This window comes from Brachycentrus maculatus, unplaced genomic scaffold (assembly GCF_059751285.1).
Source record: "Brachycentrus maculatus isolate JH-2025_06_01 unplaced genomic scaffold, ASM5975128v1 h1tg000469l, whole genome shotgun sequence".
NCBI classification, from domain to species: domain Eukaryota; kingdom Metazoa; phylum Arthropoda; class Insecta; order Trichoptera; family Brachycentridae; genus Brachycentrus; species Brachycentrus maculatus.
The window spans coordinates 186,261-213,256 of record NW_028281216.1 but is presented as its reverse complement, the minus strand read 5'-3'; the positions used below and the strand labels follow the sequence as shown (position 1 = coordinate 213,256).

The 26,996-nt window shown below is 32.9% G+C and overlaps 1 protein-coding gene across 6 annotated transcripts in view; it reads left to right on the top strand.

Annotated features, from left to right (window-relative positions):
* LOC148302263 (phospholipid-transporting ATPase ID-like) overlaps window positions 1-26,939 on the top strand; it is a 106,211-nt gene extending 79,272 nt beyond the window's left edge. For 4 of the 6 annotated variants that reach the window (XM_088271853.1, XM_088271855.1, XM_088271854.1 and 1 more), the window contains 22 exons: window positions 335-547; window positions 1,880-2,085; window positions 3,050-3,180; window positions 4,238-4,437; window positions 4,916-5,134; window positions 6,362-6,470; window positions 7,183-7,322; window positions 9,288-9,530; window positions 11,351-11,530; window positions 11,629-11,739; window positions 11,853-12,026; window positions 12,300-12,471; window positions 13,003-13,107; window positions 13,192-13,344; window positions 13,987-14,179; window positions 18,291-18,419; window positions 19,246-19,397; window positions 19,863-20,086; window positions 20,702-20,927; window positions 21,393-21,496; window positions 21,571-21,744; window positions 22,543-26,939. In XM_088271853.1, coding sequence (XP_088127979.1) covers window positions 335-547; window positions 1,880-2,085; window positions 3,050-3,180; window positions 4,238-4,437; window positions 4,916-5,134; window positions 6,362-6,470; window positions 7,183-7,322; window positions 9,288-9,530; window positions 11,351-11,530; window positions 11,629-11,739; window positions 11,853-12,026; window positions 12,300-12,471; window positions 13,003-13,107; window positions 13,192-13,344; window positions 13,987-14,179; window positions 18,291-18,419; window positions 19,246-19,397; window positions 19,863-20,086; window positions 20,702-20,927; window positions 21,393-21,496; window positions 21,571-21,744; window positions 22,543-22,917 — 3,933 coding nt within the window. In that variant the 3' untranslated portion in view covers window positions 22,918-26,939. The remainder of the gene's footprint in view (window positions 1-334; window positions 548-1,879; window positions 2,086-3,049; window positions 3,181-4,237; window positions 4,438-4,915; window positions 5,135-6,361; window positions 6,471-7,182; window positions 7,323-9,287; window positions 9,531-11,350; window positions 11,531-11,628; window positions 11,740-11,852; window positions 12,027-12,299; window positions 12,472-13,002; window positions 13,108-13,191; window positions 13,345-13,986; window positions 14,180-18,290; window positions 18,420-19,245; window positions 19,398-19,862; window positions 20,087-20,701; window positions 20,928-21,392; window positions 21,497-21,570; window positions 21,745-22,542) is intronic. The other 2 variants (XM_088271852.1, XM_088271856.1) reach the window with 2 other exon arrangements.
* Window positions 26,940-26,996: the final 57 nt, after the last annotated feature.

Here is a 26,996-nt window from a genome sequence, read left to right as displayed (position 1 = left end):
TATTACTCAAAATAAAAATTAAAACACTGAAAATATCGTAGTCATACAGGAGAAAGTGACCAAGTGCATTTTTTACAAAAACGTGATCATTGACTATTTGATATCTTACTAGCTTAATATTGCCCTGAAAAACATCCCAAAGGATTTTAAACTTGGAAGTATAATATTTTCACTTGGTAAAAATGACTAACTGCATTGATGTTTATTTTCTTGCCAAGCAAAAGTGACTTAGATGGCCCTCCTGAACATTTTACATTTTGGTAGTTAGTCACTTTCTCCTGTACGACTACGATATGTTACATGTATTGTTTTTAAAAATAATATTTTTTTCCAGAGTAACTACATAAAGACATCCAAGTATTCTCTGATCACATTCCTGCCTTTCAATCTGCTGGAGCAGTTCCAGAGGCTCGCCAACTTCTACTTTCTCTGCCTGCTCGTGCTGCAACTCATCCCCGCCATTTCCAGTCTCACCCCCATCACCACCGCCATCCCGCTCATAGGAGTACTCGCCCTCACTGCTGTCAAGGACGCCTACGATGACTTCGTAAGTTTTCACGTATTTTAAACCTTTTTCTTTTACAAAATTAGTGAATGCAATATATAGCGCCATTTTCGTAAAAAAATACCTCAAGGGCGCTTCACGGTGAATGAATTGGGGAAAATATTATGGTGGAAATGATTTAGCAAACAAATGTGTTTTTAGTCTTTTTCTAAAGATCATCTCACTCTCACTATTTCTAACCATTGGTGGAAGAGCATTCCACGCCGTCGGTCCTGCAACGGCAAAGGCACGCTCGCCAAATTTAGTGCGTTGGTTGCGAGCTGGTAAGATAACTTTGCCCATTGCAGATATTGTAGCCGATCGAAGCGTGAGACGTCTATCAACCAATTCATCTGGAATACACAGCTCCTTAAGATACTCTGGAGTATTGATTTATACATGAGTAGGCAGAGTTTATACTCAACCCTTTCGGGAAAGCGTAACCAGTGGAGTTTGTGAAGTAGTGGGGTGACTGACAAAATATTTTCCATTTCTTACTTAGATAAGGAGCGCAGGAATACAATTTTTTTTTTCGTAATTATTTACTCAGTTAATACCGCTTAATCTGTTTTTAAAACTTAAAATATTTATTCCACAAGAGATACAATTTTTCAGTTTCACAATATCCATTTTTTTATTAAACTTTATAAATTTAAACAACTTTGTTTTAACCACTTTTTTATTATTAGTTCACTTTAACCTACCAGTTTCGACAAGAACCTTGTCATCATCAGGGTTTATTAAATTTTAAAACATTAAAATACTCATAATTAATTACATTCCCTTACCAAAAACTTCCACACACTCCGTAAAAAATCCTAAATGTTTTTGGTAGATTAAAGTGTGCATTTCTCTCCGATCAAAATTAGTGAATGCAACATATATTTCATTTATAAAATTAAACAACCTTATTTTAACCACTTTTTTATTATTAGTACACTTTATCCTACCGGTTTCAACAAGAACCTTCTCAACATCAGGGTTTATTAAATTCTAAAACATTAAAATACTCATAATTAATTACATTCCCTTACCAAAAACTTCCACACACTCCGTAAAAAATCTTAAATGTTATTGGTAGGTTAAAGTTTACTGATAATAAAAAAGTGGTTAAAACAAAGTTGTTTAATTTTATAAAGTTTATAAAATGTGCCACAAAGTATCTGCGAAAAACATTCAAGAATTATATTTATTTCCCCGGACCCGGAATTTTCTGTTTGGTTCGTGACTTGTGTAAGTATTGGACATTGCTTAAAGTACATAAATATATTTAATGGTTGAATTATATGCTTTTTAATATGATATTGTTACGAACATTATCCTTTTTAATTATAGCAAAGGCATCAGAGCGACTCGCAGGTCAATAACAGGAGGTCAAAAGCCCTCCGGAATGGGAAGCTCATGGATGAGAGGTGGGCCACGGTCCAGGTCGGTGATGTTATTCGGATGGAAAATGATCAATTCGTGGCGGCAGACATCTTACTACTGTCCACCAGCGAGCCCAATGGGCTCTGCTACATAGAGACGGCCGAATTAGATGGGTAAGTCAAATTTTAATGTCTGACATTATAAAATGAGCTGACAATGAATGAAAGTGTGTCAAAAAAAGGAAGAAAAAAATCATGGTATTGCTAAGAGAGAATGATGTTATAGAATGAAAATTTATGTAAATGATGAATGCCTGGAACAAGTGCAAGAATTTTTATATCAGAAAGCAAGTTCTCAAGGGATGGAAAAGTGGACAAAGATATTGTGAGAATGGTGAATGCAAGAAATAGAATAAAAGTTGTGTTGGTTCAATAAATGTAGCTTTCGCAAATCTTACCTATATAAGATTGCTTCAATCGTAGTTTTCGCATGGTGTATGAAGGTTTTGGATGTAGCATGTTGCTTAACTCTTTAGAGCACGGTGGAATGAAAAAGGTCCCACCTTTTTATACACAAATATGCGAAATGGGAAGTTTTTTTTACCACCTTAGTAAAATGACTTGACGCACAAAGGTTTATATAATATTATCTCCCACCTATCTTAACAGTTAACTTTGTTTACTGATAAGGGTCGTATGCATATTTTGCAAAGCCAGGTGTCTTCGATTTATCAGTGCCCAATTATTTATCTGTAAAGCTTTTAATTTAATAAAAAACTCTTGGCTTCTTTTCCGTCTCAAATTCTCTACCACTAAGATTTAACACATTCAAACACTGCATTTGTGCATTTGAAGTTCACGAGAGCCTTCATATAAATCCAGTTGAATTGCAATATTTTTCACACATCCTGCAGATAACTTCACACTGTGCAATAGTACTGTGAGAGTTTTTAGCTAGGTGAGATAGTAGCGTACTTTCATTTGAATATGTATCTAGTGTTCCCTCACATTGAACTTAGTTTTACATTGTAGTGCTTCACACTGCGGAATCACTTATTAAAAGAAATATATTCAATAACCATACAAATCAAAAAGTTGTATATAAATGATATAATATAATTGTCTTTTTATTCAACAGGGAGACCAATCTAAAATGCAGACAGTGTCTAGTAGAGACAGCGGAAATGGGCCAGGATGAATCATTAATTGGCACATTCGATGGTGAAATTATATGTGAAGTTCCAAACAATTTACTTAACAAATTTGATGGTAAGATTTTTTTTTTTTAAGAATACTAAAAGTATCCCATAATTTTTCAATATGTCTCGCTTTGTTGTTTACGCTGTATCAAAGGTCATTTTAAATTATATTACTGTAGAAAATGACATTACATGGCCATTGTAATTAAATGTAATAGCCCTAGCTGATAAATGAAATACCAGGGCAGGAGTCCAGTGTCTAAAAATGACGTCTGAAATTCAAAACTCAGCTTATATTATAAATATGCATTATGGAAATTTCAATATGACATTGCACATTTGCTGCATACTTGAGAATTGCACAAGAGGTGTTTAAAGTTGTAACCTGTTATATAAAATACTAGGTAGCCTTAGAGATTTGAAAGTAACTATGTTTCTTTTGCACTTAAATTAAGTAAACATAACTTCACCAATTTCGCTTTTCTAATAAACGAAGAATACTCTCTTTTAAATAATATTTCATCTTTTTTTTTATCCTTATCCGCCATTAATGGTGAATAGTGAATCAGATTTTTTATCTTGGTTTTTATTTACACGAAAGCAAGGTGATCACGGTTCAGGATGCTATCAAATAAGTATTTGATTGAAAAATCACTTATTTTTAACCGTCTGGAAATTGAACTGGGGACCTCCATCACAGTAGCCAAATACGCTAACTACTACACTATGGAGGCGGACAGTTGTCAGTTTTACTATTGTCTAAAATGTCCGCCTCCATAGTGTAATGGTCAAGATGCTCGGCTACCGTTCTGGAGGTCCCGGGTTCGATTCCCAGGGGGGGGTCAAATAAACGTAAGTGATTTTTTCACTCTTATATTTATTCAATATTACCCTGGACTAGTACCTGAAGTGTAGTGAACCTTTATGTGTTAGTGATCATAATAACACTGCGTTTCATATAATATATGTGATCGTATATTATGATGCAGTGCCCTAGTCACCATTGGCGGATAAGGGTTTGAAAACAAAATGTCTAGCATTGATTGTGCAAAAGCAGATGTATCGAGATTGGTGTGTCTTGACAGATGAGTTATGAATGTATCGTTGATAATACAATATTTCTTTAGGTGCCTTATCATGGCAGGGGAAGCGATATCCCCTGGACAACGACAAAATACTGCTGAGGGGGTGCGTGCTGCGTAACACGTCCTGGTGTTACGGCGTGGTCATCTTTGCAGGGAAGGATACAAAACTTATGCAGAACAGTGGAAAAACCAAGTTCAAGAGAACCAGTATTGATAGGCTACTGAATTTTCTCATTATTGGAGTAAGTTCAACTTTTTTAATTTAACGCACCTATTATAAAATAAGAGTCCGTAATATAAGTCCGCCTCCGTAGTGTAATGGTCAGCACGCTCGGCTACCGTTCTGGAGGTCCCGGGTTCGATTCCCAAGGGGGGTAAAATAAATATAAGTGATTTTTTCACTGTAATATTTATTCAATATTACCATGGACTGGTACCTGAAGCGGAGGGCTGATCACCTTTCCTTCATGTGTAAACGATCAAGATAACACTGCGTTTATATGACACAGTGCCCTATGCACCATTGGGGTGCGGATAAGGGTTTTATATATATAATTATAAAATAAAACTAAAACTTTGATTTTAACCCCTTTTTTATTTACAAATTTTTTTTACAAATTTTTTTTTTTTGTTGCTTGTTTTCTGATTAAAATAACCTAAGAATAGGGTGGTTAAACATGTAAAAAAAAGAAATTGAAATTGATGTTTTTTTTTTCACAGATTGTGTTTTTTCTGCTGTCAATATGCTTCTTCTGCATGGTGGCCTGCGGGATATGGGAGTGGCTGTTTGGGCAGCGTTTCCAGGTGTACCTCCCCTGGGACACGCTCGTCCCCTCGGAGCCCATCGGGGGCTCCGTGGTCATCGCCTTTCTGGTCTTCTTCTCCTACGCCATAGTGATGAACACAGTAGTGCCCATATCGCTCTACGTCTCAGTCGAGGTACCTGCCATTCATATATTACGCTCTCTTGTTGGTTATAAAATCAATGAATCAATCATATTGTTTACTATAGTATAAGTCTAAAATGTCAATTTTTTTTAACTATTCATATCGATTTTTGCGAGGGAATTTGTGAGATGTCATAAGAAATCATCAAAACTTATATTCAAGCAATTTTCAATCAAAATTCACACAGAACAACTATGTTGCCTAATTTCAAAATTCGCCAGAATTAATTTAAAATCTTTTTTTTTTAAGATTTTAAAATAAATTCTCTATCGGAATGCCAATTTTGAGTGTTATTGTTTAAAATATTTACATACTTGAAAACCCTGCTAAAAAATACTTAAAAACAGTGTTGTATTTCGAATTCCGCTATATTCATGGAACTTGCCTTCTGACCCATATCGGCCAGTCAGAGAGCGGGAATAGGTCAAAAATTAAAATGACGTCATTATCGGTTTGTCTCGTGTTTTTTTTAAATACGTAATTTTTTCTAAAAAAATTGGAAAATTCTCTATTTCATAATATTTTATCTGAAGATAGACATATCTTTTAAACATAAATGTTGCCTAAATAAATGACTTACATGGATCTGGCGGATTTTGAAAATAGGCGACACTACTGAGATATATGGGTAAAAACGTCATTTATATGTAAACCAACCAAATTCTTTTTATCTGCATTAACCTGTCCGGGAATGAGTGACAAAACTGTATCAGTGGAGAGTGAGTTTTTGAGTTAAAAAAAAAAAAAATTATATTTCTTCTTCTTTTTATTACTCTTTATTTTGGACTTTGTCCTGTCTATCTTCGGTCCGCTCCTGTGAGGTGGAAGACCAGCTATCTCTCCAATTTAATTTTGTTTTTAATAATTCTTTATCATGTTAAATGCTATAAGCAGCATATTTCCTTGAATTTTTTATTGACCAGTAAATATGTTTATATAAAAATTATCAATGTTTCACAGCATCATTACGATGACGTTACACAAACTTTGATTCAAGTAAAATGTAGTGAGTAAAACAGAAAAATATTCTAAAGTGTGCTTTTAGTGTTTAAATACAACCATAGTTGGCTTTGGTTGTAAGCCCGGCCGTTCATGTACTCACCCATACTCCTTTGAGGAAAGTTTCGTTTGGACGACTATAATATGGCCGTATATTATACCGCCACACTCCCGGAAAGGTTAAATTATAATGATATTATTTTCAATTTTCCATTGCAGGTAATAAGATTTGCCCAAAGTTTTCTTATCAACTGGGACGAGAAGATGTATTATGAGAAAACAGGCACTGCTGCGAAGGCCAGAACTACGACACTCAATGAAGAATTAGGTATTATTTTCTCTAGTTTACTTAATATTGATATTTTACATCCTCATTGTTCCTAACACATTCTCTAATTGAGATCTCAAATCTTCAAGTAAAAATGTCTTGATTTTTTAAATAAGATACATGTTTCGTCTCACGCTTCGATCGGCTACAACATCTGCAATGGGCAAAGTTATCTTACCAGCTCGCAAGCAACGCACTAAATTTGGCGAGCGTGCCTTTGCTGTTGCAGGACCGACGGCGTGGAATGCTCTTCCACCAATGGTTAGAAATAGTGAGAGTGAGATGATCTTTAGAAAAAGACTAAAAACACATTTGTTTTCTAAATCATTTCCACCATAATATTTTCCCCAATTCATTCACCGTGAAGCGCCCTTGAGGTATTTTTTTACGAAAATGGCGCTATATAAGTTATCCAATTTTATTATTATTATTATGTTTCAAGTTTTATAGGCTTGAATGATTACTACTTTATATATTATTAGTGCCAATTTGCTAGTTTTAAAACATCAATTCTCCCTGCTTATAAATTAGAAAAATGTGATTTTTTTTATTGAAATCAGTTTTTAATGTCATTAGAAACAACTCTTTTTTTCATGTTAGTAACATTCAGGGCATTATTTTGTTTTACGCTATATGTGGGTAATAAACATTTTATATGAAATATATATTTACAAATTATGTTTTAAAAATTTTTAATATATTTTTATTTTAGGACAAATTCAGTACATTTTTTCGGATAAAACTGGAACGTTGACTCAGAATATCATGACATTCAACAAATGTTCGATAGCGGGCCGATGTTACGGAGACGTTATCGATGAAAGCACAGGTGAAATAGTTGATCTCATGGAGGTATGTTTTTTTCAACATAAATATTTTTTCTTGTCTAGTTCAAAATCTCCATAATTTTTTTACTCTCACATAGTTTTTGCATAATATTCAATAAATTATAATACTATTTTAGTACCGCAAGTAGGCATTAGAAGCATTTGAAATTGTTTTAAGTTATCCAAAGGCCGACTGAGAGAAATGTACATACAAAATTATTTATTTATATTATTACATATCTGCATGCATTATCTTGTAAACATTAGCTCACCGTGCACTCCATGTTCCTTAGATAAAGATGTGTGCATTTTCAATAGACTGTTTTCTGTAGACGGATTTTGCGAGGTTTCCTATTCTGCGAGATGCATGTTGACCGGATGGTTTGAACTGTTTTTGTTTAAAGGTGTCTGGAGATCATATTATTTAAAAAATAAAAACTGTCATTTTATTCATAATACGATATGTCAATTAGAGTAGGCACAGTATATATAACCTTACTCTCCAGCTCTAGAGTGACCATTATATATAATATTATTTATATTTGTATTCAATTAAGTGAATATTATCTCATCTAATTTTGTGTGACGTAAAAATCAAAACTACATACATAATTAACTGATACCCTCTGTGTATTATACACAAAGTGTTTCAGTGTCGTAAAAGGGCAATGTTACATTGCAGACAGTCTACTTCAGGTTTAGAAGATAATATAATGAGTTTTTAATAAATTGATGATAGTGTTAAAAAGGTTTTACATATAGAATATTTAAATGTTCCCGATTATATTATTTTTCATTAAAATAAAAACAAAAATTTCAGGTCTTTATTTGTTTTTTCGTACTATCATTTAATATGTTGTGGTAATATTATTGATATAAATATAATCATTAACTATTATACAAAAGAATATTCATTGTCAAAAATTACTCCCTAAATATAAAATTCAGAAAAGGTGTAGATTTAAACACACATGACTTTGTGAAATGTGTTAGTTCTTTGGTTAATAGGAAGCATGATTTTGATTTTTTTGTTGAATGTCCACCCCTTTTGAAGTATACATACATATGTATACATATTTTTTTAATGCACAATGTGCACACAGCTTATGGAAACTGAAGAATTTGCAATACCAAGACTATCATACTTGCGTAAAATGCATTCATTTGTTGTCGTGTTCTATGTATTATCATATGCGGATAATATATAAGAAAGGGAAAAAGAAATCATAAATTTAATCCGCAACTCGGTTAATGAAGGGCTGTTTTAGGTCTTACATTTTGTTTTTGTTGAAAAATAATACCAATCGATTTCCCAATCTGCTCTAATTTGATTCCTACTTCTAGAACTACATATGTATTTAGTGCCCTTTTAGTTCTAGTTGTAAATATCACAAAAATTAAACATTTACCCATCAAATATGTACATAAGTACAAACCTCGAGTGCGTTAGCCATTGCTATTGTTCTCTTCTTTCTCTCACGTCCTTCACTTTGAACTCCACTGTCTAAATCCAACCAAATGTATTCCGCTCCTAAATCCAAGAATCTGAAGCACCTTGACCTCATATGATATCCATATCAATATGGTGATCAAATATGGTACCCTATGATCACCTGGGTGCGGATTGGGTCAATGAAGCATATAACTCGAATGTATGCTTGACTTAGAAATTTGCATTTTGCATTTGATTAAAAATGAATATAAAACCTTTCTTGATCGTGTTGTTACGATGTATTATTATTTCATACTTATTTCCTCATCTTTTCTCTCTTACCTGCAAACGAACCTTTAACATAAAGGGTTATAGCTTTACAAAATATATATATGAAATTGTACATATGATAGATGACGCACGTAGTAGAAAATGGTATAGCAGATTCCGATGTTTCCAGTCATGCATCCCGGGGTAAGAGTAGCGGAGTGCATGGTTTTACCCCGTCACCTTTTCTCTTTTCATTTCTGTCACGCACCTCGCGTACGCATCCGCCAGCGAGAACAGGAGCGAGAGCAGGCGGGCCGGGCGCGCCTGGGCGTGCGCTACACGGGGGCGCGCGGGGCCGCGGGGGGCGCGGGGGGCTGCCAGACCAGCCTGGCAGGGGGCGCGGGCGGGTGCCACGCCAGCCTGGCCGCCCTGCTGGACACGGAGCAGCCCCAGGGCCGGAGCACCCCGGGCCCGCACTCAAACAGACCCCAAACGCCTAACGCACCAAACACTCACTCCACCACTGGCAATGTATGCAACCCATCTTTTGTTTTCTACATAATTACATTAATCTCTACATCTTCTTCAATATTGTGTTTTCTCGTAACCCATTGATGGTACAGATTTATCTAAATATAGGGGCATTCGCTTATTGTGATCACAGATCATTTTATTTATTGGTTTCAGTATTCACTTTGTGGTAAGGCATTAAATTGTAAATGAAAACACTTGTTTTTTTACCACTTGTTTTTTTCTTATTTATTACCCTACCAACCTCTTTATATATCTGAATAATTTTTTTGCTATTTAGTATTACTAATCACCTGTCGATGAAAGCAACTGTAGCTTTCAAAACTAGTTGTTAAAAATAAATATAATATGTACTCAAGTGGTGTTTTTATTTACAATTCAATCAAAGATAATGTTACCATAATCAATCGGTCCCTGAACCTTACGTACAAAATTATCAAAAAATAATCCACCTAATGTTCTTAAATTCAGTTCTTTTTATCAATGCCGGTGGCTATACATTGAAACTAATATGGTCATCATTCTAAGAGTTGTGAATGATAAATAGATATGAATCTTTCAAGATGGAAAACTAGCCAGGGACTATATATGTATCACTTGCAAAGCGAGGTATGTGTGAGCTTATAAATTTGTGATCATATATGATAAATGAACTCTACCAAAATTACATATATTCATCAATGGGTTACGTGTTAAATAGTCGAGCTACATTATCTAGAGATCTGTTGTATTAACTAAACTAATGCAGCTTTAAATGGAATCTCTTCCGCTTTACTATCTATCTACTTTGCCACTTATTCAACTTCAGTAAAGCTTTATTTTGCCTATCCGGTTTTATACCTTTAATTTGTAATTATGTTTTTGTACATACATGTATAACCTCTGGAACTGTTATATGTATGTTTAACAATAAACCATAGATTTATTCCTATATAACTGTTCATAGTAATAAAATGTGCTTTTAATATATGTTTTGTTTTACAGAATAAAATACGCGGGTGGTTGACTATATCATTTTTAATCTTTTTTTGTATCACTTTCCCAAATTATTATCGAATGTTGCATGTGTTTAATCGAATGAATATAGTTTAGATATTTTTAATTTTTAGTTGCCTGTCATCTATTAGCTATAAATAGGTTTTGCTTTACACTTTAGTTAAACTTTATGTTACAGTAGTGCCGTGGATAACAAATTGTAATAATTATTCGTTAGTCAAATTGCGAGTATTGAAGTTGCAATACAAAGGATCTTGATTAAAACTTTGTGTCACCGTGAATTAATCACCAAATTGGTACCTGTCTGTCGTTACAATAACCTTGCAAAAAATATATTAGTTAGTCAAGGTATTACCACATTTACCTGCATGTTCTAACGTTAAAATATCTTATTTTTTAGGAAAAATTTGGCTTTTTTAAGAACACTTTAGAGGAATTTTCTCTTACTGTTAACAAAAAACCATCAAATATGTGTTGTGATTTTATTTTTTTAAGTTTACATGTATTCCTTATTACTTCTTTTATGAGTACAATATTTTATATTATTTTATGAGTATAATATTTAATCTAAGTTTGAGTTACTCAGTTTAGCCATTACAGTTACCTGTATTAAATTCATACTTATTATTTAAACACTTCATTTACCAAATATAAAATTTCAAAATGCCGACATTTGGAAATATGATATATTTGAATGAATGTACATAAATTTTTCTTCCTGCACACTCATACGTTGTAAAAAAAATTAAATTGAATGAAACGGCAAATTGTTTAGAACTTTGCATAATTCTATGATCTTCATTTTGTTTGGTATACTTTTTCAGGCCGCAGAACCAATTGACTTTTCGTTCAATCCAAACTATGAACAAGATTTCAAATTTTATGATAAGACTCTACTGGATTCAGTGCGACGGGGCGACCCAGAATCTCATATATTTTTTAGACTGTTAGCTTTATGTCACACTGTCATGCCGGATGAGAAAAATGGGAGACTGGAGTATCAGGTACTTACTATAAATATCAATTGAGAACCATTTTTAAAGTATACTTCATTATAAATTTGTATATTGGTTAATATTTACATTTTTAATTATTCTTTTAGGCTCAATCGCCTGACGAATCAGCTCTCGTGTCCGCTGCTAGAAATTTTGGTTTTGTATTTAAAGAAAGATCTCCTAATAGTATTACTATTGAAGTTATGGGCGAAACAGAGGTAAATCTCAATTTCAATTACCTGCATTACATTTAATACAAAGCGACTCTGCTACAAATCATTTCACCGGCTCGTATCTCTATCAGTTATAAAGGGTGCCCGTTTAATTTCAGGTTTACGAACTGTTATGTATTTTGGATTTTAATAATGTAAGAAAGAGAATGTCTGTGATTCTGCGGAAAGATGGACAGCTTAGATTATACTCAAAAGGTGCTGATAATGTAATTTATGAAAGGCTGAAATCCAACCAAGATGATATAAAGGGTAGAACATTAGATCATTTAAATGTAAGTATACATTATTTTCATTGATTGATTCGGCAGTCACTTTGTAGTAATATCGATCCATGTTTTAATTTTTACTTGGTAAATACTACTTTATCATAACACGTGTAAGCATCAAAATAGCGGTATTTATCAAGTAAAACTTAAATTAAACATACATCATTTTATTGTGTTAATAAAACCAACCCACTTTCATTAAAAAAATTAAGACAAAAAAGAATTTTCGACTGGATTATCTTGTTTGCCGTGACTGTACCGTGGCGTTTTTCTTTGTAGAAATTTGCGGGGGAAGGATTAAGAACATTAGTGCTGGCATGGAGACCACTGGATGAAGCGTACTTCTCGGATTGGAAGCATCGTCACCAGCAAGCGGCCCTCGCCATCCAGGACAGAGATGATCAGCTCGATGCCATTTACGAAGAAATAGAGCGAGATCTTACACTCATAGGTAATGTAATACTCGGACTTTTCCATGTTCGTAGATGATTTTTTAAAATATTTATTTTGCTTGTGAAATTTTATAGAGTAACATAATAAAATGAAAAAAATTGTTTACTGATGTTGTTTTCTAGTAAAATGTTTATAAAAACCTTGCATTGATATAAGTTTATACACCCAATTTATATGTTTTTCAGTGTGACAATGCTATGGAAACGTCTCTTCCATTCAGTTAAAAAAATATGTATATACATAAAAGTTGCTGAAATAACTGAAAATGCATAGAGAAGGAGAGATCATTTTATGTGGTTTTTCATTTATATAAATATTTTTTTAAATTTTTATATTGTCCCCTTAATCCATAACATGTTTAAATCCATCTGGGCTTACATTACAGGAAAGAGTAAAAACGTATGAATTCTAAACATACACATTTAAATTATACATAATTTCATTTCAACAAATTTTCACATCATAAAATATGTCAACGTACTTGTTATTTTTATCATAGTTACATACTTATAATAATGTTTATTTTTAGGCGTTACCGCCATTGAAGACAAATTACAAGATGGAGTTCCGCAAACGATAGCTAATTTAGGAATGGCCGGTATTAAAATTTGGGTACTGACTGGAGACAAACAAGGTAACAAACCCAATATAATTGAAAAAGATGTAATATATGTATTTTATTTCAACAAATTTTTAAAACTTTTGTTTCAATTTGCAGAGACGGCAATAAATATTGGATACTCGTGTCAATTGCTGACAGATGATATGGCAGAAGTTTTTATAGTTGACGGAATAACGCATCAGGAGGTCGAACAGCAACTGGACAAATTTAGAGAGTCCATACGGGTCGTTAATACTTACCAACCTCAAGGTAATTCATATTACTATATTTTGTGATGAATGATAAGGAGAGTGATACATATTATTTACATTTTAAAAGTTCTCAATGAAAAAAAAAATTGTATCTAATTTTTTAAATATGTAATTTGTGAATAAAAAGTTTATGGTTAAAAAAAAGGTACATTTATGAAATTACTATGTTTCGATCCATTTAATATTACCTAGTCTTAATTTGATCCGTTAATACGTCCACTTCAGCACGCCCGGCTACCGTACTAGAGGTCCCGGGTTTGCTTCCCAAGGGGGGTCAAATAAATATAAGTGATTATTTTACTCTAATACTTATTCAAAATTACCCTGGACTGGTACCTAAAGCGGGGGGCTGATCACCTTTCCTTCATGTGTTAATGATCAAGATAACACTGCGTTTATATGATGCAGTGCCCTATGGACCATCGGAAGCAGTTAAGGGTTAAATTTTTTTTAAATCAATTACTTTCGAATCTTTGCTGTGCGGCATTCGAATGAGGAAAACGGGTAAAATAATCTAATCTAAATTTTTTTTGGATTTGGACCATTCAATGTACAAAACGAATGAGCTCTTTTTGATGATGGTTTTTTCATGAAAGATTTTATGAAGGTTCACGATAAAGACGCGTTTGATCATATGCAGGTCCCGTGTCTTCGGCCACCAACCACGTCGGGAACATGACAGAGAACGGGAACGGAATATCTGCTCACAGCGCCGGCAGCCCTGTGCGGGCCTCCTCGGCCTCGCGCGACGCCAGCGTCAAAGTCACCACGGCCCCCGCCATTTCCATTGTCACTTTTAGGTGGGATACTAATAATCACCAACAGTCTTCAAGGTAGAGAGACAAAGAGCTCATTTTATCCCTTTTTTTATTTGTTCCTCGTTTAATTTTTTTCTGCTCCTTGCTGTGTAGGCTTTTGATTGTTTTTTTTATTTGTTTACGAGTTTGTCCTTTGGCATTCTTATGTTAAACTTACGATTCGGTGCCTTCTATATTGAATACAAGCCTAGACCCGAGCTTAGCAACATTGCTTCAGCTATTATCGCTATATCAGTTTATTCAGTAAAATTATACATGAATTTTTTTAAACTTGTATGTTTTGGTATATTTATCAGAATATAATTCTTATGTGTCGTACAAGGTAACGAAATTAATTAGGGTGTAATATTTCTTTAAATTTTTTTTATTTATTTTTACATTGATCATAACGTACAATAATTATTGTTTCTTTTAAAAAAAAATAATACATTGGCATTTATAATCGATGAAAAATATCATAAATTTTGGTTGGTTGGAAGCTATTGCATTTTGGCAACAAGCCTGCCAATGTACTTATTTTTTTTCTGTACATGAAGTTTAAATAAAATTAAAATAAATAAAGGAACCATTTACATGCGCATTTATACTGGCAAAAAACCATGTAAAACTTTTTTTTGTTGTTGAGAAAGTCCAATATTTTAAGTTATTAAACTTTGTATTTTATTTAAAACAAAAAAAAAAATTTTAATGATTATGTTCAGATTGAAATAAAAGCTAGGTTTTAGATTATTTTTCTTATCAATTATAAACATAATATGATAATCGATATGTACCTTATTTTGAGTTTCAATATGCGTTGAAAGTAAACTGAGCTTACTCAAAATTGTCTTAAATCGAGTTATATATACTTATATTATCTTTCAAATCCTTTGATGTAGCTATAATGGTTGTCAAGCAGCATCGCCAGTTCTTTATGTAATATTGTTATCATCATAGATATATTGTAGGCGTTACAAAATGTCATTGTGCAGTTGTATCTCGTTTATTTTTTTGCAATGAAGAATATTATAAATATCGCGCAGAATATTTATGAAGTTTTCAATTCAATCACATTCTTAAGATAACTAAATTTATAACACAGAGTAGCCAAATCAATATTGTAGTACGGTTTTGTTGATGTCTAGGAGGCACTGCTAGGATTCATATCAGACTTAAATTGTTTTCTTATAATCAATAATTGAATGTGTCAATTAAAAATTGAATTGTACAATTTCTCATACTATAACTGACATCAAATTTTTACTTAATACATAACTTTTGTTAAAGTCACAGCGAAATAACTTGCATTGTTTTGATTGTCACTTAATATCTAGTCCCTGTTTATGATAATATTCTCTATTTATGTATTCTTTCATCCCTGTGAATGTTTGTAGTTAATTCCAATCATGTCTATCATCCTTCCTTCTTCTGTAATTTAAACTTCTTCTACCTGTCTCCTTAGTTTATGCTCTTTCTCTCTCTAACCTACCGATCACTATATTAGTAACCTTTAGTGACTTGATTTTAATGATAACACTAACTTATTGTCCCCACAAATAGAAAAAAAAATCTTTCAGTTGTTTTTTTTCTTCTTAATGAACATTTTGCTAGCAAATAAGTAGACGGTATTTTAAGTATGTCTGAAACTTTGTACACAAGTACTGGATTTAACACTTGAAAGATTGTTGTCGAGATTTTTCGTAGATATCTGAACAAGGACAAAAATAAGGGAATATGGAAGTTGGGCCATTTACAGAGCTCCAGAGCTCACGGCTTATCATTCATTATTCTGCCCTCACTGAACATACTTATTACTTTTTGAAACTAATATTTATATATTCCAGGCAACAAGGAATGTTGCGCATGCGAGATAATTGTGCTCAATATATAATGTGATCCCACTTCTTTTATGTAAGAGTATCTTATATAAATACTCTCCTTATCATTCATCGTTCACTTTATGTAATACCACTTTTAAGTAGTATTACACAAAGTGAATGATGAATGATAAGGAGAGCGTTATATTACCATACCGCAAAATTAACAATGCTTTTAATATATAAAATATAGTCTCCTATATTCACTTTTGATAACTCACATACTGGAACATTTTTGATCTAATCATATTGAAGAAGTGCGATAGCATTGTGGTTGGGACGTTTACTCTCAAAGAATTGGGAAAGTATTAAGTTGGGACTGCTACTTGAGGATCGGAAATTGATGATCAGGAATTATGTATTATCTACTGGTCTATTCTAGCCAGAGATTGACAAAGAAAAAAGAGGACAAAAGAATGTTCTCAGAACTTGTAAAGAATTACTGCGGGTACTGGAGCGCTATTGAACTGAAGGATTTAGCTTTCATTTTCTCTCAATGAGAGACATGAATTTTACTGTTACAGGAGTCATTACTGAATGTGTTTAGTCAATTACAGGTTGTAAGTTCTGTAAATGCTTAGACTACCATAACCCTTTTAAAATCTTTTCTCTGTTGAGATGTCTATAAAAGTCACGATGTAGGATAGTGTTTACTTAGCATTTCCATTGTCTAATAAAGTTTTAATTGAGAACTGCGTAATTGGCATATATATTAAAACGCACTTTATAAAGTCAATCTTTTCGTGGATCTTTTAAATTTTATACATTTTACAAAGTATGGCGGTTAGCATGTTTGACTAAGATGTCCTGACAATAATAATGTTTGGGTTGAAACAAATATTATTGTAGCAAAAAAAGCCAAAAAATACCCAAGACATGCCATATGATTAAAACGTAATTCACAGAAAATATTATAATGAAAAGAGATTAGTTGAAAATAAAATATTTAATTTTTATTAAATAATGCTATTGAATATCTCATACATTTGTATTTTTTTTCAATTATAAAAATTATGTAAATACCTAAAAATAATTATATACTTATGTACCCTATGGACTTCTAATTCTGAAAATTTCAGTTTTGGTCCCATGGTTAGTCACGGACTCTGCGTCAAAGTTTATTGGTTTGATTCCTCTTTTCAAACACAAGCAGCTTAGGCTTATTAGAAAAAATATTGAATTAAAATAACTGTATGCCGTAAAACAGAATTATTTTTATTTTATTTTGTTCACTTCTATGATGATTTTTAGAATTTATGAAATATAAATATTGCCGGTGACATTGTAAGGAAATGAAACTCTTTCGTTATAGTAGTTCGACTAAACATAGTCCATAAAAATATTATTGCATTTTTTTTTTGATATTTTGAATTTTGAACTATATTTTTTTTATACTAGTTTGGTTGCTGGTACATTTCCAATTTTTTTTGTGGTGATTTTGCAAAAAAATACATGACGTTTGATGTTTTGTTTGCACTACTTATTGCCCTATACATATTTTACGCTTAGCTTGTGTGGCCTAAACATGGAAGCTTTTGTTACTTGACATAAGGTTTTGGCACAGATTTTCCAATGTATTTGTTAAAATAAAATAAAATTTTCAGTAAGCAATTATTAATAAAGAATTTATAAATTATAATTCTACTTGCGATAAAGAAACTAGCAAGTTACAAGGTAAAACATTCATCTCTAGAATGTTTTTTTTCTTATTTAATTAGAGTATGTATTTCGATGCTGAAAATCAAAAAGCTTTAAAGTGTTGCTTGCACTTTTTTAAGCTTTAGAGCTTTTATTAGATTAGATTATTTTTTCAATTGTAATAAATTATTTAGTAAATAAAAATATAGAAGAAGTAATTTTATTAGGAAGAGGTAAAAAGTTACCAAAGTGTTTGTACAATATTTATGAAATAAAAATTAACTTAATTAGTTTTTAAACTTTGGATGGCCTAGGCACAATATAATCATATAATCTAATGAAAACTATGTAATCATATGATTTTATACATTAACATCACTTTAGCCGCTTTTTTTTCAGCATTGATATAGAATTCTACAATTTTTCTTTTGGATTTCTGTCATTAACATTTTCAAAAATGCTTATCTGACTACAAAATAAATCAATAAAAATTATTGTTAATAATTAATCTTGCAAAATTCATCAGACTAATATTGACTAATGAATTACACGTATGATAAGATTTTTGTTTGTTTTATATAATATAAATATTGTATTTGGTTTAATGTCTTTTGGAATGTTTTATGCATTAGTACGGACTATAATTACTCCGGAGCGAATACGGAAAATGGCGATCCGGCAGTGGAAGAGGGAAATGGTTTCGCCATTGTGGTTAATGGCCATTCCTTAGTGCACTGTCTACATCCTCAATTAGAGCAAAGGTAAATATAAATAATATTGAAAGGGTTCTGCGTGTCGTCGTACTTCAGCTTCACATATCAGCCCATGAATTCATCTCATGTACTGAGCAATGATTGAATACTAACATATAGGGTTTTTATTCCGCGTAACTCGGTGGATTGACTTTCCGGCACCTTTTTTTACGGATAAATTAAATTTAAATTTTTTAAAAACCAATTAGACAAACAATATTTGCGCTTACGTAATTAAAATCTTTATTTATACAATTCGTCAAAATGATAAAATATGGTATAGTAAAGTACTATTTTGTTATAGTAAAAAACTTGACATGAAGTCAGTTTCGGGACCTTTTTTGTTTAAAAAAAAGCCCTGCTAATATAAATAATTTATTAGTTTTTCTTCTTCATTGCTCAACACCTGTGTTCTTCCGGGATATTAGGCACTCTATTAATTTTATCTGTCTAATCAATATGAATAATCGCTCTCCATTCATGTAATCAACAATTAATATGACACCGCATCAATACGAAACAGTGTCCTATGTACCATTGGCTGGAGATATAAGTGAAAAGAAGAAGATTTTCCCTCCAAACAATGTAATGCAGAATATTTATGATTAAACCGGACCAATTTTTCCTAATCTTTATCACACTAGTTATTTCCATTTGTTGTTTCAGTATTTTAGGGTTCGTATTTAGAGAACTTACCGTATTATCAAATAATGAGTAAAATGGACTGGACTCAGAATATTTACTAAAACTATGCCGTTTATACTTTACTTGCATTAAATAATTCACATAGAATATGAGATAACATGGATTTATGGCAAATTTGATGTATTTTCAGATTCCTTGATTTGACAATGCTCTGTCGGTCAGTAATATGCTGCAGAGTGACCCCTTTACAAAAGGCAATGGTGGTAGAGATGATTAAGAAAAATAAAAAAGCAGTTACGTTAGCGATAGGAGATGGCGCCAACGATGTCTCCATGATCAAAGGTATGCGATAATTATTGTCTTTTAATTTATGATTTCCGATACCAAATATTGTCTGAGATGGTGTAGAAAAACTCAACCTTAATGAATAAACATTATATGTATTTTGTATATTTAAAGCATTGTTAACTCTGTAGTATGGTAATATGTATATATAACACTTTCCTTATCATTCTTCATTCACTTTGTGTAATACGTACCACTTAAAAACACTACTTCATGACTTCTGGATTCTGGATTACGCAGGTTTTATAGATCCTCACATTACTCTCTTTCAGCATGTATTTGTTTCTCCATACAAAATTTTTTAAGCATCCAGCTGTAGAGCAGAGGCCTTATTTGCTTGCTCTCTTACTTCATTATAGAGGTTATTGCTGCTGGACACTTCGACACCCAAATACTTATCTTATCCATTACATTATTCTCAGATGATTTTGTGACAATTGACATGTAATTTTGTTCTTCCAGCCGCGCATATTGGTGTTGGAATATCGGGGCAAGAGGGCCTCCAGGCGGTGCTGGCCAGCGACTACTCCATCGCCCAGTTTCGCTTCCTGGAGCGCCTCCTCCTGGTCCACGGAAGGTGGTCCTACTACCGCATGTGCAAATTCCTCAGCTACTTCTTCTACAAGAATTTCGCATTTACACTGTGCCACTTTTGGTTTGCCTTTTTTTGCGGCTTTAGTGCGCAGGTATGCTAAATTTTCTCTTAAATGTAATGTAATTAAATCATGGATAATTATTAGGTAGGTAAGACTGGGGTTTGAAGTTTTATTTGTCTTAATCTTGAAGTAAAAGGGGTCAGCTTATATGTACTTTACAATTATTTATTGCTATATAAATTATTTTCTTTTCCGGAAAATAACATCCAAAAAGTAGGGGTTGTAAATATAACACTCTCCTTATTATTCATTGTTCACTTTGTGTAATACCACTTTAAAAAACACTACTTCAAGACTACCGGTTTCGGAATAACATTCCATTATCAGGTCAAATGTAGACTAAAGTGAAATTGATACAGTCTGCTATTACATAAAACTAAAATTTGAACAATTTTGCTCGACAGAGATGGTTACTGCGTAAAGTGCATAGGCTGGGGAAAAGAAATGCCCTATTTCTTGGACCCATATGCCTGTAGACCTCAGTCTTCCCTACCAATTTCAAATATAACATTTATATGAACACTGATGTATTCTTAAGATAATTAAGTTGTAAAATATTTAATCAGTTAAAAGTTAAAAATTTCTATTACATCAGTTCTCTTATCCAGAAAATATTTAAGTAAGATCTTCTTTACTCGCTTTCAGACTGTGTTCGATCCCATGTTCATATCCGTTTACAATCTATTCTACACCTCGTTGCCGGTGTTGGCGCTCGGGGTGTTTGAACAAGATGTATCGGACAAGAATTCCATATTGTATCCTAAACTCTACACTCCGGGACTCACGAGTTCTCTGTTCAACAAGACTGAATTCATGAAAAGTGCATTACACGGATGTTACACATCGTTGGTCCTTTTCTTGCTGCCATATGGTGAGTTTGTCACTTGTTCATTCATAGTATGTTTTAAGCTCCATGTGGACACAGTATTATATCGCTTACTGGTGTTTACCATTCTTAACAAGAAACAAATAAGGATCCTAACCAGGACATTGCAAACTGAGGAAGCACATCTCAAAAATTGGACTACATGACTCCCTAATCTGCAGATTTTGTATGGAGGATAACGAAACACCGATCCACATTCTCTATAACTGTGACGCACTGCTCAAAACCGAGAAGGTGAAGCTCCTACCACCAAGATAGGTCATGAGCTACATGACTCACGTAGGTCTTGAGAGAGAAGATAATACAAAGGAAAGTTACAATACACCTAATATGGTTGCTGTGACATAAGGGATGCAAGATCCCTTGACCTCATAAAAATAAAAATAATACTGTAGTAAATGTTTGTACAATACAATATTTTAGTGTATAAATATATATATTTTATTTTAGGTACCTACAAGGATGGTTTAGCTCCAGACGGTCTAATATTATCGGATCATATGTTACTTGGGAGCGTTGTTGCCACCATTCTAGTTTTAGATAATACAACACAGGTACTTATAAGTAATAATTCACCCTATTTTAATTTTATTCAAATTCACAATTTATAACTATGTTTTTTTTTTAGATCGCTTTAGACACAACATATTGGACTATATTCAATCACATAACAATATGGGGATCATTGCTGTCATATTTTGTGCTTGATTATTTTTATAATTACGTTATCGGAGGACCCTATGTTGGGTCGCTGACTGTCGCAATGGGACAAGCGACCTTTTGGTTTACCAGCGTATTAACTGTGAGTATTTTTGAAATCTCTTGAAATTGAAATTATGTCATTTATTTATTAGAACATTCAAATAACTGCTCAGGCCTTTTCAAACTAATACTCGGTAAAAGTAACAGTAGTGGCTGGTCTTCTTCTTCTCTTAGTGTCATGTCAGGTCACCCTGACGTCAACTGTCACTTGAGAGCAATTGTCCTTGTCTTGGGCACCTCTAAACAATGGCTTGACGGTCCTGATCCCCGTCCAATCTCGTATATTCCCGAGCCAGGAGATCTGTCTTCTGCCCACACCTTGTCCGACCCTCTATTATGCCTTTTATGATTAGGTGCAATAGCTCGTACTTGTCTCCTCTCAGCACATACCCCAGATAAGACACCTTCCGGGCCTTGATATTAGTCAGCAACTGTCTCCCTACTCTTGCTCTATGGAGCACATTTGCAATGCTGACCATAACGTTCCATGGCATGCGCAGCATTCTAGCCGATGTAGCCACGTTTCGAATTTCTCTAGTCGGCTCATAGTGCTGACTTTGAGGGTCCACGATTAAACTCCTTACGGAAGAATTGACCAGACATAACACCTAACTATTCTCTGACGAATATTTAGCTTGTGGCTGTCGTTACATAATATATTTCTTATCTTATCTATTAAAATCTGTAGTAACTGGTGAAAGAAGTAAATAAATACTAATGTAATTTCATTTTCTATCAACAACATTTGATGTTGATTCCTTTTTCGGAATAGGGAATATCAAACAATACGTCGGTTTCACAATATTTCAGATTTATAACTTGACGAATGTGTCTGTAGGTAATATTCCTGATGGTGCCCGTGTTGGCACGGCGCATGTACGGAGTGGAGGCGCGGCCAGGGCTGTCGGCACGTCTGCGCGTGCGCCAGCGTGCAGCGCGCGTGCGGCAGCGCCACTCCTCCGACCCGCTGCGCGCGCCCTCGGCCCGCCGCGCGCGCCGCTCTCTGCGCTCCGGGTATGCCTTTGCGCACCAGGAGGGCTTCGGCCGCCTCATCACCTCCGGCAAGATCATGCGCAAGCTGCCCAACGCCGACTTCAGCTTCCCCTCGCTGGGCGGCAAGTTTACGGCAACGCGCCCTGCGCCCCCGCCTGCCTCCTCGCCGCCGCCACCTGCCCGCGCCCCCTGCCAGGACTCCGACACCATCAACTTGTAATTCTATACCGCGCTACATCCCTAGACAAGGCTATTTTTATATTCATTATTATCTATGACTTTGCTTACTTTGCTTTAGAATTTAAACAATGAACCTTACCATCAGTGTTTTTCTTTCTTTTTCAAAGAAATAACCCGCAAAGCTTCTATTTTAGAAGCATGTCTGCAGGTAGGATAGTAAGGATATGGAAGGGTATATGTGAAAAATACACCACAAACGCCCAGACCAATTGAAAATAAATATTTCTTGAATTCATTTTACAATTGGCGGAAATCGAACCCGCGACACCAGTTTCGCAGTCGACCGTCTACCCAACTACGCCACAGCGGTTGTCAAATTGTGTTATACAATACTAGGTTAAGTGTCAATTTTGTGTTTTATTTTCTTAACTTCATATTTAGCCCTTCGGTTCATATTTCACATTCAAACTTTATTTATTGCTTGAAAATCTGATCAATAAATTTTCGATGTTGCTTTAGTCTTCATAACTCGTATGCAGCTTTAGTTGTAACCTGTGTAGCGCAACATAAAATGTAACCTCGTAAACCTCTCCAAAATTGTACTTAATACTGGATGAAATATTATTTTCTTATAGTGTTTTCCAACAAGTGTATTGGAATACATTTATGATTGTTATAATTATAATTATTCCAGTAATTTGTGATAATTAAGGATTGTTATTTAACAACAGAACACTATGGCACTTAACCGGTTATAATAAAATTGTATTGTATTACACTGCCCAGTTTTAATAAAACTTTTGTTTTGAAGAAATTTTCATGTATTACATTTTTTTGGGGGATATTTAGCATTTTTACAAATGTGATACTTTAATTTCTTTAACATTTCATTGAAAATCCTTTTCCGTTTTGACTTTTGTAAGTCAGTCATAAATATAAGACCTTTAATTTCCAAATCTTTCATTGTTTTTTATTTTAAATTACAGATGAGGAATATTTTAAAAATAAACCAAAATCATACGGTTTTTATTATTATTTTTTTTTAAAGTTTCATTACACTTATTTTTTTTTTAAATATTCTAGACAGAATTTGATATTGGGCGCTTTATACTACATATACAGTTACAGAGACACGTTATTTTGTATTTTGTTTTTTCATTTTTAATCTTCATACAAATATTAGTGATTCTTATTACTATATTACAGTAATGAAATGTCAATGATAGAGGAATTATCATCAATAAATAGAACATACCACAAGTAAATTGTTTAAATGTGTGCCGTTAAATATTATACAATAATAATTATTACATATTCAGAGTTTCCTCTTCTCTCTGAGATCAAGCTGCTTTGTACTAATAATTTGTCGACAATCAACTTTACGTTATACTTTATTGACAAGTTTTTAATACCTTAATTTAAATAACAATGTTGACTAACAACATATTTGTTATTAAGTAATAGATAGAAAAAACAGTGTACTACTTGTCCGTATGAAGAACAACATTGTAAGGGCGATTGTCCACTACCTGGAATTTAACCGTCCGGCAGTCCGGTTTTGAAAAATGAAAGCAGCGAAGTTTAGCGTGATCGAATTTACGCGCAACGTGTCCACGCACTGATCAAGAGCACCGATCCGAAAAAATATGGACAAAAGCACATGCCGATCCAAGCCAATCGTTGTTTTAAAACGCTAACTGACGTGCCGGACGGTAACATTCCGTGTAGTGGACAAAACGCCCTAACTGTAAAGCTGGTGGAAATATAATTTAATTTACTGAAATTGTTAGAAGTTACAAAATATTCTATTTATTTAAAGTTGTATCTATTTTTGTAATGTGAAAACGAAGAAACATTGAAGATTTATTAAATCAACAATTATATACATATATAGGGAGGTATTATATTTGTTTTTTATTTTTATGTATTGTTATACGTCAATGATGTATTAAAACTTGCAACTGTTAGTATTTCATTGTTGACTTCAATATTAAGCATTTTTTCCACAATTTTATGCCTTTTTAACACATATAATATAAACTATACATAACAATGTGAAACTTTTAACTTCTCGAATTTATTAAAGTAGTATATTTTGTTACGTATTTAAGTTCAACACCAAAGATATTGTTATAGCAAGTCGATGGGGTCATTTTGAATAATATTTTTTCAATACTTAGGGATCAGATGTTGACACTAAGAGTGAGCAATTTTCAATTAGCAGCGCTGTACTCACTTTAATTTTTTACAATAAATATTTTCTTTTATATCCGTCTCGATACTGATGTTATTCTATTTTGTTGTAAATAAGTTAAGCCATAAATGTAGGTATTTGTATTTCAATAGTGAACAAATGTAACCCACTGCAACAGTTATTCTATATAATTTTGTGCATTACAGTACTTATAAGCCAGTATGTTTATTTAGATTAACTTTTATTCCGTCTTGAGAAGAGCAGGTATACATATTCCAGAAGGCAGAGGAAGTGCGGAAGTTTGTCCATATTGCGTATCCAACTGAGACAACTTGTGAATGTAATATGCTTGGTACATTTCTACAATATTACACGTTGAAGTACTACCATATCTTTATATGGTTAGCAGAAACCTAACTCAAATTGTGATATTAAGTATTTATAATACCTAAAATAAGATAATGTAAGGAGAAATGTTTACCCCAAAAGGTTTTCAGTAGACGGCCCGGGCGTGTACTACTATTATATTATTTTCTAGTTTTTATTTATATGCCAAGCATTAATTTTTTTAATAAATATTTAAAAATAATAAAAAATCGATTAATCTAAGACATAAAAAACAGGACATTAAAAAAGTCCATTTGTTCCAAATATATTTTATTTTGAGTCAGATATAGCACTCTCGATTTACCAGGATAGATGGTAAATAATTTTCCCGGATAATCAGTTTCCTGGTTGATTTAAGAATTTTGAAAAATTTAATTTAAAACTGTTAAACAGTGTAATTTTTCCTAAAGGAATAAGACAATAATATTTGATGCATTCGATCGTGTCTTTGTTCATCATGAAAAGTGAAATGTTTTTGTTTTTTAATTTTGGAAAACACTTTTATCAGTAATTTTTGAAATACAAATCATCCCAGATTTTCTACTGCCTTGTTCTTTCGATTCCGATAAATCTGAGAGTCTGCTGTATTATTATTTTTAGTACATTTGTTAGCGTCATTTCCATCGGCAAGTTGAATAATCCGATCTATAGAAGGTTGTGCATTGTTCCAGAGTCCTCGTAATACCCTACTTTTTTTTTTTAACGTTAAAAATATTAATTTAATCGTCATATTGATTTTTTTGATAGTTTATATTTTTAATTTTGTATTTTAAAACTTTTAAATGTTTCATATTTTGAGTCTACCTACTCGGGTTAATTTTTGTTGTTGTTGAGCTTTCTATTAATGAGGCAAACGCATTTCAGTATTATTTATTTACTTTCACATTCTAACTTTGTAAAAAATGTATTTTGTGTTTTATCTCAATTTGGAAAATTTAGCATTTAGTGTTAAGTATGGTGCCTCAAAATTTTGCAACTTAGATTGATATTATTCATTCTTCTTCTTATAATTTTTATGCAAAATTAAAATGGTTACGATAAGAAAAGACTGTCTGGAAACGAGCAGAAACGCCTGCTGTATCAAACTTTAAATGTGTCAACATAATATACAATGAAAACTCGATTAAACACAAAATTCATCCTTTGTACCGAATCTAAATTTAGTAGAAATATTCACCTTTGTACATGTCCACCTTCAAGTTACTTAGTTAATAATGTTACCACATTATGCAGAGTCATGATTCATTTGAATAATATAACTATTTTTGTATTATAGATGTAAATATAGACATGGCAAATTAAATGAGGATTTGAAATATCAACCTTTCCTATTATTTTTAAGTTTACTTTTGTTTTTAAATACTTGGTTCAGTAATGAAAGAAATATGTGAGCGGGTAATATCATTGAGACCACCAAGTGTTGGAAAGCTTTAAGACATTATTAAGATGGCAAAAGGAATTGTAAATGTAAGAATAACAAATTACATATATTTTTAGTAGATTTTGAATCAGAAAATAGACATTTTTGTATGTAGTGG